The sequence below is a fragment of the Notechis scutatus genome, chromosome 2 (genome assembly GCF_049901735.1).
Source record: "Notechis scutatus isolate UNSWTSFEM ecotype Mainland chromosome 2, rNotScu1.2, whole genome shotgun sequence".
Taxonomy (NCBI): Eukaryota; Metazoa; Chordata; class Lepidosauria; order Squamata; family Elapidae; genus Notechis; species Notechis scutatus.
Genome location: NC_142010.1, coordinates 45,228,144 through 45,243,876, shown reverse-complemented (window position 1 = coordinate 45,243,876; position 15,733 = coordinate 45,228,144). Strand labels below are relative to the sequence as shown.

Sequence of the window (15,733 nt, the reverse complement as noted above, 5' to 3'; positions counted from 1 at the left end):
CTTTGCCCTTGAAGTTGGTAATCTTCCAGAAAGGTACAGCTTTAAAGAGATCAAGGGTTGCTACTTGCATATCTAGCTTCATGTGATTAAGCCTGTGTTTCATAGCAGCAGTGGTGAGGATTTCATTAGATATAATCAATCATAGTACATTGCCTTTGAATTCCGAGAGAGGCCTTCTGTAAAGATAGGCTTTTGATAAATGAGAGGCAGGACTACAGTTAGTTTTATCTTGACCTATGTGGGTTTCTCCCATAGTTTAGACAAGACCGATAACCTGCTAAGATTACAATACTAGTTAATGCATGATACAGCAGTTCTTAAGAGCATGATGCGTCAATTAAAACTGCAAGCACTTGTCTTTTCACATCCTCATGAATCAAGATCTTCCTACTAGCCCAATATTCAATTGTGGACTATTAATCTCTTGAATTACTGTAGTTTCTCTTTACTTTATTTCCTCATCACGAACAGTTTAATGTGTTTCTTAAAAAAAAAAACACATTTACATTCTTTGAAGTTTTATTCCTTTGCTAAAAAGCATCCAAGGTTTTACCCATTTCTCTTTAAAGTTGACTGTAAGCTTTGATTTTCAGTTCCATCCTTTAGCATGTGTTCTGCTTGCTATCTATTTCGAAACCCTTTGCCTTTTTCTTTATGAAGCTCTTTGATGTAATTCTGGATTTGACTTCTTTCTGAAATGACTCCACTTGATGGGTATTTCAGGCCATTGCTGTCTTGAGAAGTTTACATTAATGACAAGATGGAGATAAAGATAAAGAAAAATCTATTTTTGAATCAAGTTGTAAATAGGAATTAGATTGTGGTATTCATTATATTTCAATAGAGTTTTATTTATGTTTTACAGTTGTTCAATGCCATTCTTGACAAGTTTGGATTCCCTTTAATGACTAGTTGTATTTATTATATTACACAGATATCCTGGGTTTTAACAGTCATAACTACTGAATAAATGAATGTCTAAACAATGAGATATTTGTATAATAATAGTTATTCTTCTTTGTAATTGTTTAAGTTAATTAATACATTTGTAATATTTCCTTCTAGTTTCTGAATTCATGTTAATCTGTTTTATTTTTTAAAATGTTCATTTAATAAGGCTGTGGAAAACTTCGATTGGATAATTTGATTTGGTGAGATTTTTAGCTGAAAGACCATATCAAAGCAGAGATAAATTTGCTTTATGTCATCTTGCAGCCTTGCCCAGAATTTCCAGAAGCAGAGGCTGCTGCAAAAATACAGAACTCATTCCACCTAATGGAAATGCCAGTTGAGGATATAAAGTGACAAAGCACCTTGTTAAAACAATTCATGGTGCTATTTTGCCTTGACAAAAACCATGTTGTCTCTGCAGAACAAAGTTTCTCATTAAAGTAAATCCTTAACATTTCACCCGGGCTATCATTTACTCAAAATGTCTTTGCTTTTCCAGTGCAAGTGTAAATTTTATATAATATAATATGTAAATTAAAGAGACAGCATCCAGAAAATAAATAATATTTAGTGCATCAGCTGTGTTCAAGATAGGCAAGGTTAAGTAACAGAATCTTGAAGTATGGAGTTCTTGGCATTGTCTGAGTACCTAAAACTTCACAATCCAGCCCTGAGCTAGAGATAGCTTCTTCAGTAAGAATGATGAAATCCTATCAGAAATAACATCAAGGCAGGGTTATTTTGAGTTTCTTTCTCACACTTTCCACTTTATTGGAACTCTTTTCTCCTCCCTTAATACTTCATTGCTTTCTTCCTAATATCAGATCACATTCTTTTACATAATGTGGGACAGAACCATTGCAAGTATAATGATTAAGGTATAATGATGATGTGTAGTGAAGTGTGGTGTGTTTAAGTGTTTAAGTGTAGTGTAATTAAGATTAAGTGCGGTGCAATGTAGTGATTAAGACTAGAAGTAGCACCCTATGAAATGCATACAATACGTCTATGGCACCCATATATAGTCCATCATCAGTTAAGGTCATTTTGTGATTTTTTACTCAGAATAGTTGAAACTTAATGTCATGGTCTCTCCCCCCCCCCACACACACACACAAATTAAGGGTGGAAAAGGGAGCAAGAGGCCTCTTGTAGACAATCTTTACTTTAGTCCCAACACTGAAAATAGTTAAAAAGTGTCTCAATATTTAATAATAAACTAGCTGTATTTGAGGCCATTTCTCAGACTGTTTGTGGGAAGTTTAAAGGTAAGAATGGGAGCAGGAGGTTTGAAATGGTGAATATCTCCCATCTTTACACATATGTTTCTCCAAATTAACAACAACCAAAACAGTGCCACTGAACTGAGTATTTTCCCATTGTTCCACTAGAAGAAGGGCTGGAATCTGAGAGCTAGTTGGGAAGCAAATTGCAACTCTCCATCTAATGAAAGTTGCTCATAACTTCAGCGGAACAAAAAAAGATAAGCTTCAAAGTGCCATGATGATCATTGGGTGATTTTGAACCAATTCACTTGCTTTCAATGTAAACTATCTTAGTGGTATGAGGATATATGCCATGCTGAGTTTCTTGGGGGGAAAAAAAGCAGAGATGTGAATGGAACAAACACACTTCAAACTCACAAATGAAGGCGAATATACATGTCCCAGGATAATGTTGCAGGATCCAATCTGGGTCGGTGACTGGAAGGTTTTGTCTTCCGAGCTTTCAGACTTGTGCTCCTGGAGCCCATCTTCAGGGAACTTGTCTCTAGGCTAGAGAGAGAATATGGGCTCCAGGAGCACAAGTTCTGGGCTAGAGAGAAGTTCCCTGAAGATGGGCTCCAGGATGAGTGCAAAAGCTCGGAAGACAAAGTCTCTGATCCCAGTGACCAACCCAGATTGGATCCTGTAACACTTCAAAGTGTTGTGATTTGAAAAGGTTTATTTTGAATAATGGTTTTGTTGGGAATTCCCCCCACTTGCCTACAATATCTCCACCCCCCTCCTTCTACCCTTTTGGCCACTTTGCACAGCAGCAAGAGCACTGGGACTGAAGTAGAGGTCTAGGGCCATTAGCAGTCTCAGCCAGCCCCCAATGCTGCAGGGAGGGCCCCCACAAGCCATGCATCATGGCCAGCGACCCAAGTGCCACAATGCAAAGCCACTGCCACCCTGTGTTTCACAGGTTCTGCTAACCTTTATTGTCTTCTTCCTGCAGTGGTTTAGTACTTGGCTTGATCCCATGCGAGGCAGATGCTGGCTGTGCCTGCCCTTCTTCTTGAGGCTGCTTATGCCATTCTCTAAATAGTATATGCTGTTTTCAGGAGGCTTTGGAAGGATGCAAAAGCTTTCTGAAGCATCACAGGGAGGCAGCACATGCTTTGGAGAAACATCCATTGGCCTTGGGAAAGAGACTTGGTGGCAGCTCCTTGCATAACGCCAGGCTTGGATGCACCTCAGCCAGTGGCACATCCAAGATGCCAAAGGCCTGCAGGAAGGGCAGGAAGACTGGCTAGAGCTTTGCACTCAGGTCATGGGATGACTGACATTGATGGTGGTGGTGGGGCTTGAGGTTGCACTACTCAGCAGCAGAGGCCTGGATGCGGGAGCAGTCAGCTGAGACAGGGCAGCCAATTGGCAGAGAAGTGGGGAGGAGACAGGTGCACAGGGGAAGTTGAAGAGGAAGCAAAGGTCTTAACCTTACCAAAGCTCAGGGCTGGGAGGGACCAAGCTAGGAATGGCTTGGATAAGGATTGGTCCTCACCTAGTGGCCAGTGACATTTGGTTAACAACTGCAGCCAAGACTGCTGGGATTCCTGTTAATAAACAACGAAGTCATGTGGCACCACACTTTACCGCCATGTGGCTTAGTGATGGAAATTCTGGTCATAATTTAAGGATTACCTTTAAAGAGGCCAGATTTAGTATCTGGCATCTCCACTTAATCTTTCTAGAATTGATGGTGTCATTAGAGGATTCTGTACTAAACCAAATAGGCTTGTTTTCTGAAGGAAACATCCCAATCTGTTCTTAGGAAATTGTTATTTGGTGGCCAAATTACATACTATAGTAGATATGCAGCACAATACAAGTTTGTCTTCTAATTTATTTATGCTGGAGGCATTGGGGAGACAATTAGAGTGCACAGGGAAGGGGGGTCCCTGGTCCCCAGTTCCAGCTTTCTGAAAAATAACTCCTTTGCACAGTTTGAAGCAACAGAAAAATGTTTCTATTAGCAACGCTTTTCTTTGGTTGGTAACCATGGAAGTCTCTGTGACATTTAAAGGATAAATGTCTCTTGCCTATGCACTGCAATTCCTCAAAAAAAAAAAACCTCACCTGTTTCTTAGACATTATTTAAAAATAAAATAAAGAGAAGGCAAAACAGTTTGCAATATTGTTAGCATAGCATGAAAATTGACCTTGGAAAGAAATATTGGGAGGGTGGAATTAACATATAACATCAACTGTTGGGAGGGAAACTTACAAAGCTCTTAAATTTCAAGCTGTTTGGAATATATGTGAATGATAATGATGGGAACACTCTTTCTTTTGAAAGATATTACAATAGTATATAAGAATAAAAAAATAGTTGAATAGACCATTAACAAAACAAGGCAATGAAAATACAAGAATTAAAATACCATTGATTTTTTTTAAAAGACCTTCAAACATCTGATCTAGGCATAGTTTTTATCCTGCAAAGTGCTGATTGAAATATCTTTTCAGATTCTATGGACTCCTGCAGCTTTTGTTTTATTTTTCCCCCAAACCTGCCAACTTTAAAATTTGTGGCTTTCCTATGCTGGTTGGGGAATCCTGGGAGTTGAAGTGCACACACCTTAAACTTGCCAAGTTTCAAAAACACTGGGCTATAGGATTAATACTGATTCCCCTCCCCCAACAAAGTACTCCTATAGTAAGGCTGCAAAATAGTAATAGTAAATAGTAAGGCTGCAATTAACATTTGGTTTCTTTCCACCTTCCACAGGTGAAAGAGCTGAATGTGGAACAACTAGGTAAGTGGAACTCTTCATGTTTTTATTTTATGCTGGTGATTGGGTGCTCCTCCTTCTATAACAGGGCTGTCAAACTCCTGGCCTGTGGGTTGGATGTGTCAAGTGCTGGCCACGCCCATGCCTAATTTAGCGAAGGGGGGGGGGAGAAAGTCATGACACATCATGTGACGCCACCATGATGATGCGAGTTTGACACCCCTGTTCTATAAGGAGGGCTGAACTATTTAAAATCCATCTGCTTCAAATTTATAAGAATCTTCCAAGCATGAGCTATAGGAGGGAGAAAACGGCAACTCTCCCCCTGCATGAGTAGCTTACTTCTGGCTGCATTACTCAAATAGATTAATTAGAAGGACAACAAAAAAGCCTTGTGTACTTGCTGCAGTGGCAATTTCCAGCTGACTGGCTCTGAAATCACACAAGGCTCTGTCAGCAGACAGTACTGCAGAGGCTTCTTGGGTATATCAGCGTTTATTCAGCTACTTGTAATAGTGACCAGCATATTTAGCCAAACTGGAATTCTTTGTTAATATATGCTCAGGGACAAGTTACTAAAGCTGCCTGGAGTTACACTGAGTGAGGAGGCTGTGTAAATTACATTTAACAAATACAATTTAAAAAATACATTTAAATCCCCAGATATGGGATTAATTTCCAGATCATGATATATGATGCTTTCTGGACCATTCTTTATAATAATAAAGAGGGTGAAAAATAGGCATTAGGAATAAGAATACGTTTTGAATTCCCACAAGAAAGAAGAGCAAGGGAGGGGGAGAGAAGAAATTTAGAAAGAAAAAAACAGCATACAAAAGTGAGCTGCTCTCAGAAATTGGAAGGACAGCAACTTATGATTCAGTTAAGTAGTGAAAGGTAATTTAGAAGCAGTCGGCTGTAGTGATAAAAAAGCAGTTATGAAAGAATTGAACGGGTTTCATAGAAGGTAAGCTACCCACAGCTGATTTATGCATTTATGGCTGTGTAGTAATAGCTACTGCTAAATTAGGGATTGATTAGCTTACATTTTCATGCAAATATGCCAATAATGGGGAATCATTAGCTCAAATGATCATTTATATTTTCAGCTAAAGGAAAGATTTCCAAATTTCTTTGATCTACATAATACGTGGGCATAAAGAAGTATTCATTCAAGTAGAGAAAAGCTGTTCGTAGACCTAGCAGGTGGACTAATTCTAAATTTTCTCAGAGAAAAATAGAAAAGAGAGAGAGGATAATAGTTAACCAAATATATATAGAAGAAAGTGCAAGGAAACATGTACAGACTCTTAAGTTTATAATGAATACAACAAGATATTTAATTTCCTGTATGCGGAAAACATACAGGAGGTACTCCAAGTACGTCAATTATTTTGATTGGAATGTAAGGGAATTCAAATTTACCTAACTCATTTTGCCTAAACTGGAATTCTATTGTCTAAAAAGGCCGCACTCCAGCTAGCCTCTTCTCGTGATGCTGAGAAGATCAAATGGATCCAATTAAATAATTTGGATATAATGGGAGAAAAAACCCCAATCATCTTAGTTTGTTTCAGTCCTTATGAGTTGTTTCTCATAAGCCCTGCTTCCCTATGCTTCCCTTCTCCAGGACTATTTCTACTGAAGACCCAAGTGTTCATGGAGAATATATATTTTTATTTTAATTTGATTTGTCAATTGCTTACAAGATAATAGGTATAAGAGTAAACATAGTTATGAATACATGAAATGAATACATATAAGAAAAATAAAGGAAACATGGTAGTTAATGTCTTGTTATAAGTGGAGCCAGGTCTTGGACTGTGGTTTGCACATTTCTTAATGTGCTTTTATGCTAACCAAATCAAAATGTTAAGTCAAGGTAGCCTAATCCCTAAGCAAAATACAGAGCACCAGCATACAGAGCCAACCAGCTACATGAAGATACTGAGGAATAGGAAAAAAAACAGCATTTATTTGGTGTTTTCTTGGGAGCCTTGAGTACTATATTCTTTAAAGGAGGTATAAAATCAACATAGAGAAAGAATAATAATTTCTGAGCCACAAATTAGATCAAAAGAGAGATTTACAGTGTCTGAGCACCCTGAAGTGCAGTGTGATTTTTTTCCCCCAAAGAAATTGAGTATGCTCTAGGCTCCTTAGTACTCTCTTATATGAAAACATGCTACAAGAAAAGGATAAGCTAGCTTTAAAATCTTGCTTATTGTCTTGGTTTCTTTTTGAACAATTTCTTAAGCTGTAAAAATTCACTCCTGCTCCAAGATTTGAGGATAGTAAAATCAGTTTCTTTGTTATTGTTTGTCGTGCTTCCCCTTCTCTTTAATATGCACAGCACATGCCTTGAAGGACTATTCAGAGCTGGTCATCCTGGCCCAGCCTTGTAGACTTATTCAAAGGTCTGTATGCTTTCTGCCAAGGAAGAAAGATACAAGCAAATGGCTCCAAAACTTCCAAATAAATGTAACTCTTCTTTCCAGCTCAGTTTGCAATAATAAAGAAAAAGGAAGAACAATAGATTGTGAGGTCTGACGCCCAGTGCAGCAAAAGAACCAGAAAGAAATTTTAAAATAACAGTAAAACTTCATTGTTTAATGCACTGTGCAGGATTAGCAAAGAAATTTGAAACTGTTTTAATAATGGTAGAATAGCTAGCTTTTAGAAACCAGCTTCCTTCAAATGTGGAATTATTTTTCTAAATCTATGAGAATTCAGGATTATGAAGGGGTTGGTCAGTTCAAATTGTAGAAAAAGAGTCATTTTAATTGTATGAATGTGGATTTTTTTAAATTCTGAGAGGCAATTAAAATAAACTGTTTTAATTTGTCAGAATGCACTAGGTCAGTCCTTTGTAGCGAAGGATAATAGTGGATTGAGAAAAGATGAAGTTTGTGTAAATATTTAAACAGCTAGGAACTTGGTGGTATAAGATCTTGGAATTTTTTCCGGGAAGAGAAGATTTGCCTTTACCTCCCAGCTTATTTTAAATATTGTTTTTTCCCCACTTAAAGTGAACTAGATTGTAAATAGAAGTTTCCCAATATCAATATGTAAGCAATTTCCCAACCCTCTTCCGCCAAAGTAAGGAAGCTGGGCGTTGTATCCTTAAGATTCAGGGTTGCTCTTCATGTCTTTGGTATTTAAATGACATACTTTTGAAAAAGATATCAAGGTTCATGGAAGCAATGGGTTCACCTTCACAGAGGCTTCCCTGGGTCTCTGCAGTCTTGGAACTCTTTCCCTGCCATTGTATTCACACTGATGTTTTATGATTTCTTTTGTTCCATTTTCCCAGGCCCCCCTGTCTTCCCCCTAAACCACAGAAAATGAGGAGACCTAGGCCTCTCTCAGTCTATAATCATAAACTCTTTAACGGCAATATGGAAACATTCATTAAGGTATTGACTGTTTAACAGTAAGAGTCTGTGAACACTGTGGATGTAATGGTAGCATTTTCCTCTTCTAACCACTGACCTGTTTCCTTTCCTTGGACCTGGCCTTTCCCATGCACTGCACATCACACCATGAAAATGGTTGGTATGCTATCTCTTTCTTTCTCTCTCTCAGGGACCAAGTCTGCTGGTGCCACACTCGAACTTGCAAGGGACACACTTCACTCTTGGAGTTCTCTATTTTTGTTTATGCAAAGGGAAGGGGTGAGGTAATAAGAAAGATTTTGCTGGAACAAAATGTTAGGGTAGCATCCTTTGTTCCTGCCAGCAGGCTAATTTGTAGCCTATCATATTTTGTTACTACAGGCTGGACTATCCTGTTTCTTCGAAGCTTGGGGTTTATACAGACATCCTGAAATTTAAATGTAGCATGATTTCCTCTCTTAGAAAAATATTTCCTGCAAATCAAAGTTAAAATAAAAAGTGGCGTTTATATGAATTCTTGGGTTTTATTCAGTATTTAACCAAATTTGTATATCCGCTCTTCACGTAGCTTATCCAGGCAACTCCTAAAGCAAATATAAAATTTAAACTACAACAGTAATTGGTTAAGAAATACCGTGATAATTAAAACTTACCTATAAAATGAGTATTAGATCATAAAATATAAACTGTTTTAAAGATCTACATTAACAACTAAGTCTTCATCTGGTGCTGGGAAAGGGGTGCCACAGGAACCTTTACGGAAGTGGTCCTTCATCTAATTTTTATCTCATTTAGCAAGCTAGAAAAATATAGTGAAATTAATGCTAACTTTTAACTTCCAATACTTCAGAGGGAACCTGACAGGGATCCAAATTCTCAAAGCATAATAACTGAGATTATTGGTCTCGATTGCTTTATTGTCTCCTTAGATATGCTAAAATTCAGGAATACTGCACAATTCAGGAAGAGGTCCAATCTTACCCATTTACTTACAACCAGTAGCCACTAAGTTGAACAGAAAGAATCAAGCAAAATGAAGGGGGATTGATCTTTTGGGTTTTTTTAAAAAAGCAGATGATTAAATACCATAACTCAGTCTTGCCACAATGGCATTGCCTGGTTTGCTTCCAATAGAAGTGCCACAATGGGAATATGTCTTGGAACTGCAAATAGTACTCAAAATAATTTGGACAACCTCCAGCTTTTTCTTTCAAAAAAAGTGAATAACCTGCAGCCCATAAAGTAAAAGAGGTAAAACTACAACTTTAAATACTTTTAATATTGAAATTAACATCAAAACCAAAAAATAAAAACATTTGCACATGCAAGGAAGTCAAGACAGCCCAGCAAAAAAAAAAAAAGGGGGGAAGCATTTTAAGAAATGCAGAATACTAAAGCAACAAACTCTGCCCATTGAACTGAGGTATTCCCCAGAATGCAAAGGACAAGAATTTTGGGTTTTACCAAGAGAGTTATGTAAATAAAATCAACTGGGCGATGGAAGTGTAGGAAAGAACTCCATGTGGGAAAATGGAAAATGGCAAGAAGAGTCTGAGAGTCTATTGCCAAAACAGAGTAATTGCATACCAAGCAGTTCTATGGGTGTTGGACAGAGCCTGAACTACTGTAGTTCTTTCTAAGCTGCCATTGCATTTGAGCTTTCATAGCCTCTGGAAAATATGCTTACCCTAACTGTTCTTACTCTTGCTTAACCTTTTCTTTTCTCCCCTACTTTGCTGCTTTATTTGCTTATCAGAGGAAGAAGGAATGCTCGAACAAGAAATCAGGTACTGACTAGAGGCCCCCTATCTAGAAAAATATGTGTATTATTTATTGTAAGAATTTGTTATCATTCAAGGGCCTATTTAAAAGATCCCTTCTTTGAAGGAAAAAGAAGAATGAATACAAAAGCCAACATTCACAAGAGGATAACTTTCCCAAACACACTCATACATATAGATAAATATACAAGGTTCTGCAGAGCTCTTAAAAACTGGTTTTATGGAAAAATAAAAATGCTGGCAGATTTAGTCTGTTAAATGGGAAGCATTAGTGTAGCTTAGCCAAGGTTTGTTCTGGCTCATAGCTTTGATCCAGATACCTCAATTTGAAAATTAAGATTAGGTTTCTTGAGAACATTGCTGAATTAACTTTCTTACAGTGGACAGTATAAAGGATGTGCAGATTACTGTTTGAAAGCTTACGTATTTTAATTTCTTGCTAACTTGGTGACTGAACTAACAGAGCTTATTTTTCAACCTGCAATTTTGCTTGAGTGTGATTCATGAAACCCTGTTCTCATCAGATCAATATACCCAAATCAATATATTCATTTATTTAAAAAAATGCTATTTCTTTCCCAAGGATTCGGGACAGGCCATTCCACTTGTGGTTGAAAGTTGCATTCGTTATATTAATTTATATGGTAAGTTGAATTGCTCCCCTTCACATTGGCCTCAAGATTTTCTTTTAAGGTTTCCGGCACAAGAATGTGTCTCCACTAAAATGCAAAATGATATGTCAGCTTATTTGACTAATTACATGGGACTCAGCCATTGTTATATTTAATAAATGCTTGTCTTAACCAAATGCTTGTCTTAACCAAAAAACAAAATACATTCTGAATGACAAATAGTTGGATATGGAATTATGTTCATTGACCAAATTATTTGCCTGGACACTTTTGACTGAAATCCAGTGAACTATTCCTTCTCTCTCCACTGCTGATGACTGATTTTTTTTTTTCATTTTGTTCTAGTATGAGCTAGGCAGTAACAGGGTTTAGGTCAGTAATGATGAATCTTTTAAACTCGGTGTGTCAAAAATTCAGAAAAAGCTTAACTTCACTCTATTGACATGTCTTCATCTCCCCCCCAAAACATAAACAATTCATAACAAAGAATCACTTTGGATAGTAATATGCACGCCACATAAGAACAGGAAAGCATGCCCTGTTCTTGTGCTCTTTGGAGGCTCCAGAGGCTGTGTGAGAGCCTATCATATTCTTGTTATGGCCTTTGGAACCTCCAAAAATCCATGATAATTTTTTACCCTTTTGAGAAGCTGCACAAGAATGCGGTGCAGCCTCTGGAGCTTCCAAAAAAATCATACAAGAACATTCTTGCACAATTTTCAGAGGCTCCAAAGGCTGCGTGAGAGCAAAGTCCTCTTGTACAACTTCCAGGTGGTCTGGAAGCTACACAAGTGTACACAAAACTCTAATGCAGCCTCTAAGTGTGTCACCACAAATGATATAACATGTCACTTGTGACAGTCATGTCATAAGTTCACCATCACTGCTTTAGGCCATATTGGGCTTACTTAAAGTCTCATCTGTTACTATAAATTCTTCTCTCCTTCTCTCCATGAACAGGAACTAAATCAGCAAAAGGTTGCATTGAAGCTGTAGTACAAGGGTCTTCAAACTTGGCAAGTTTAAGAGTTGTGGACTTCAACTCCCAGAATTCCTCTGCTAACATGGTTGGAGGAGGAATTCTGGGAGTTGAAGGCCACAGATCTTAAAGCTGTCAAGTTTGAAGACCCCCACTGTAGCAGAATAGGCAGAGTTATAGTCAATTGTTTCCATGCTAGAGTTTGCAGAATCATTCTGGTTTTCTTTCTTTCAAGGCAAGAGAATTCTAAATCAGATTTGACCACCTAAGCCTTCTCCATCATCTGAGTTAATCTTATCTGCTTGAACATATCAAAACAAATTGCATACGTAGGATTACAGGGAATTCAATGATTTATTTATAGGTATATGAGCAAGAAGATTACATGTAAAAATGGTAAAATATAGTAAATATATATATAGGAAGACCTAAATGTGAAGGTAACTAAAAAGATTGGGAATTGATTCCAAATAGTTTACTAAGCTTTCTTTTGAAAATATATATTTGTTCACTTCAGGTTTACAACAACAGGGTATTTTTAGAGTTCCTGGATCTCAGGTTGAAGTCAATGATATCAAAAACTCATTTGAAAGAGGTATGTAATTAGTTGGTCATTCTTATAAAGTGATTTGCTGTTGTTTTATTTTACATGTACTTATACATATACTTTCTGAATTCTGTCTCTGCCTTCTCCATATGTGATCAGAGACATAAGCCACTTCTTTTGAGCTTCCTCCATCCCATAGTTATCATTGTCTATGGAGATCATGCATCCAGATCATGGTTGCCCAAAGGTGCTTTTTCAAAGGACAGTTACACTTTGTTTTTCTTTGAAGACATTTCACTTCTCATCCAAGAAACTTTTTCAGTTCAGAAGAACTTCTTGGATGAGAAGCGAAACATCTTCATGGAAAAAAAACAGTTGTCTTTTGAAAAAGCACCTTGGAGTGTAGTTAGCATTGTTTTATATATAATCATTTGGGATGTGCTACAAGATTTTGCTATACTGCTTCATAAAACTAAAGAATTATATATATTTTGACCATTCTTTATTAAACACAGGATTACATCACAAATCATATTAGGAGATATGATTGACTGTGAATTGTTGCATGCAGATGATGCAATCTCATTGGCTAAAAATTCAAATACTTTGCAATTAATATTAGATTTCTTATATGAGTCATGAGTATGAATCTGAAGTTTAATATAGCAAAATCAAAATAGAAACATTCAAAAAATAAATAAATTTGTGTACCTTGATAGCAAGTTGATTAAAGATGGAAAAATCTTTGGAGGAATATTAAGACATACAAATGTTGATAGAAAGTTCAGGGGCAATGAAGTCTATGACAAGGGAGAACTTTTGTTTGGAAGGGCATGATTCTTACCACTTTTATCACATAGAAGTAAGAGACGGTTATATTGAATGCAGTGGAATGGCATACTTATGTGCATAATGAAATGAGAAAACATAAGGTCAGGAATGAATGGGTGCTGAATGAATATGGAGTCAACACAAAAATGAGTGAGCAACCAGTATGAGAGAAATACACTGAAGGGATTAAGTCATATAAAGACAAAGAATGAAGGTGGAATTGCAGAGCAAACACATGACAAAAAGTGAGGAAGATTGAAAAAATCATGGTTGAGCATAGTTGATGAATTCTCAAAAAGAAAAATGGTGAAAGGTTTAAAGAAGAAAAGACAGTGTATACATTGGTATCTGGATGCAGAAGAAATAGATGATTTGCAAGGTTGGAGGAGAAAAGTATAATAAACGGTGTTTATGGGATTTTTTTCCATTTCTTACTTGTACTGATTTCTTTTTTCATGTGTGCTTTCTATATTTTATTTTTATTTATTTATTTGATTTGTCAATTGCTTACAAGATAATAGGTATAAGTAAAAACATAGTTATGAATACATGGATACATATAAGAAAAATAAAAGAAACAATAGGACAGGGATGGTAGGCACATTGGTGCGCTTATGCACGCCCCCTACAGACCTCTTAGGAAAGGGGTGAGGTCAATAGTAGACAGTCTAAGGTTAAATTTTTTGGGGTTTGGGGAAGAAACCAGAGTCAGGTAGAGTATTCCAGACATTGACCACTTGTTGAAGTCGTATTTCCTGCAATCAAGTTTGGTGCGGTTAACCTTGAGTTTGTATCTATTGTGTGCTCTTGTATTGTTATGGTTGAAGCTGAAGTATTCATTGACAGGTACCCTGAAAGCCTATAGAGTGACGTGTTTGCATGTACATATTATTATCCTACATTATAGCGTTATAGTTTGGCAGGATTATGATGATAATATGATGACAAGTACAGCAACAGGGAAGAGTTATTCAGGGAAGCTGATTTCCTAATTTTTGTAACAACTTTTTGTTACTATGCTGTGTTGTGTTTTCTGTATAATCTAGAATTGAAATCTAATGTTATAAATAAACCTTTTATCTCAGGAGAAGACCCCCTTGCTGATGATCAAAATGAACGTGATATTAATTCTGTTGCTGGGGTCTTAAAATTGTATTTCCGGGGACTGGAAAATCCACTCTTTCCTAAGGAAAGGTTTCAGGATTTGATATCTACTATAAGTAAGTAATTGATAATAGTTCAGTTTCTTGATTTTTGCATATTATTGTCATGGGGTGGTAAAGGTGCTTATGATTTATAGCTTTGCATTATTGCCAACCCAGCTTCTATAGTTTATTGCATAAAAAGTGGTTATAAACATGGCTAAGAGTAATGTGCGGTATGACCAAAAAACCAATTTTAATACTAATCTAAGCTGAATGACTTGGCAGAATATTGTGTTATATATATTGCAGAGTGTTTGCATATCTGTAATGGCTATGTAATTTATAATGTATTGTGTAGTTGAGAATGCAGCTCCCCTTTCTGTTTTCTTTGTTAAAAGCAAGAAGCTAAAATATCCTTTCAATAGTAAAAAAAAAAAATGGGGATTTTATAAAAACTGCATTCTCATAAGCAATATCAGCAACATAAATGAATATTCAAGGACCAATTTAATTGCATTGTAGTGTTCCATATTGTTTTTAAGTCATATTTGTAACATCTCATTTATATTACCTTGTCGATTGCTCTGTTCATATATATTGTGGAAACAAGTTTACAAATAAAATGAAACTTGACCTTTCTCATATTAAATTTATTTTTTCTTTTGTTTAGACTTTTTATTAATACAGAAAATTTTTATGAACAGTAAGTCCTCTAGGAAAAAGCATACTTGAACTAATCTACAATCTCATTTAACTGTCCTCCTACTTGCAATTTATTTTGCACACTCCATTGGTTGTAGTTTGGGGAATTCATCCTTATTAAAGAGGAACATTTCTCTTGCTCACTTTCTGAATCTTAATCTTGCACTGTTTTTATCTAGTGATGATAAAGGTTACACATGAGGTTTAAGGTTTGCATACTCTTCTTAATCCTTCCTTCAGTTGTATATTGTAGGGGTCTCCAACTTTGGCAACTTTAAGACTTGCGGATTTCAACTCCCAGAATTCCTCAGCCAGCTTTTGAGGAATTCTGGGAGTTGAAGTCCACAAGTCTTAAAGTTGCCAAGTTTGGAGACCCCTGGTATATTGTATAGTGCATTCATTACTTAGAAGATCGTCAAACAGGTGTTGATTTTTTTTTTTAACCTACTATATCATTTACTTTGTCAGCAATGTTATGTGGTGATGTAATAGATGCCTTTGGTTGGGGATGGTCGTGCGATGCAGCATTGAAGTAATGATCTCCTTTCTATGGTTAAGATGTTCATTGTTGTGTTGGATCAGCTGGGTATTCCATCCAGTTCAGAATTAAAGAACCTGAAAGCAATATTAGATTTAAAAATACACTAATCACAAGGGCAATACTATAAAATAAACCTGGAGAACATTAGCCTTCTGGCAAGATGCAACAGGCAATTTCTGCAGAAATATTAGAGAGACAAAAGAAATTTATAAGCACACAAATAATTTAAATA

At 36.6% G+C, this 15,733-nt stretch overlaps 1 protein-coding gene across 2 annotated transcripts in view; it reads left to right on the top strand.

The window, feature by feature from the left end:
• SRGAP3 (SLIT-ROBO Rho GTPase activating protein 3) overlaps positions 1–15,733 on the top strand; it is a 216,734-nt gene that overhangs the window by 174,889 nt on the left and 26,112 nt on the right. Inside the window, exons 11-15 of one of the 2 annotated variants that reach the window (XM_026678703.2) lie at positions 4,945–4,972; positions 8,262–8,364; positions 10,708–10,768; positions 12,253–12,330; positions 14,199–14,333. In XM_026678703.2, the coding sequence (XP_026534488.1) occupies positions 4,945–4,972; positions 8,262–8,364; positions 10,708–10,768; positions 12,253–12,330; positions 14,199–14,333 (405 nt within the window). Of the gene's footprint in view, positions 1–4,944; positions 4,973–8,261; positions 8,365–10,099; positions 10,131–10,707; positions 10,769–12,252; positions 12,331–14,198; positions 14,334–15,733 lie in introns of both variants that reach the window. The other variant, XM_026678710.2, reaches the window with a different exon arrangement.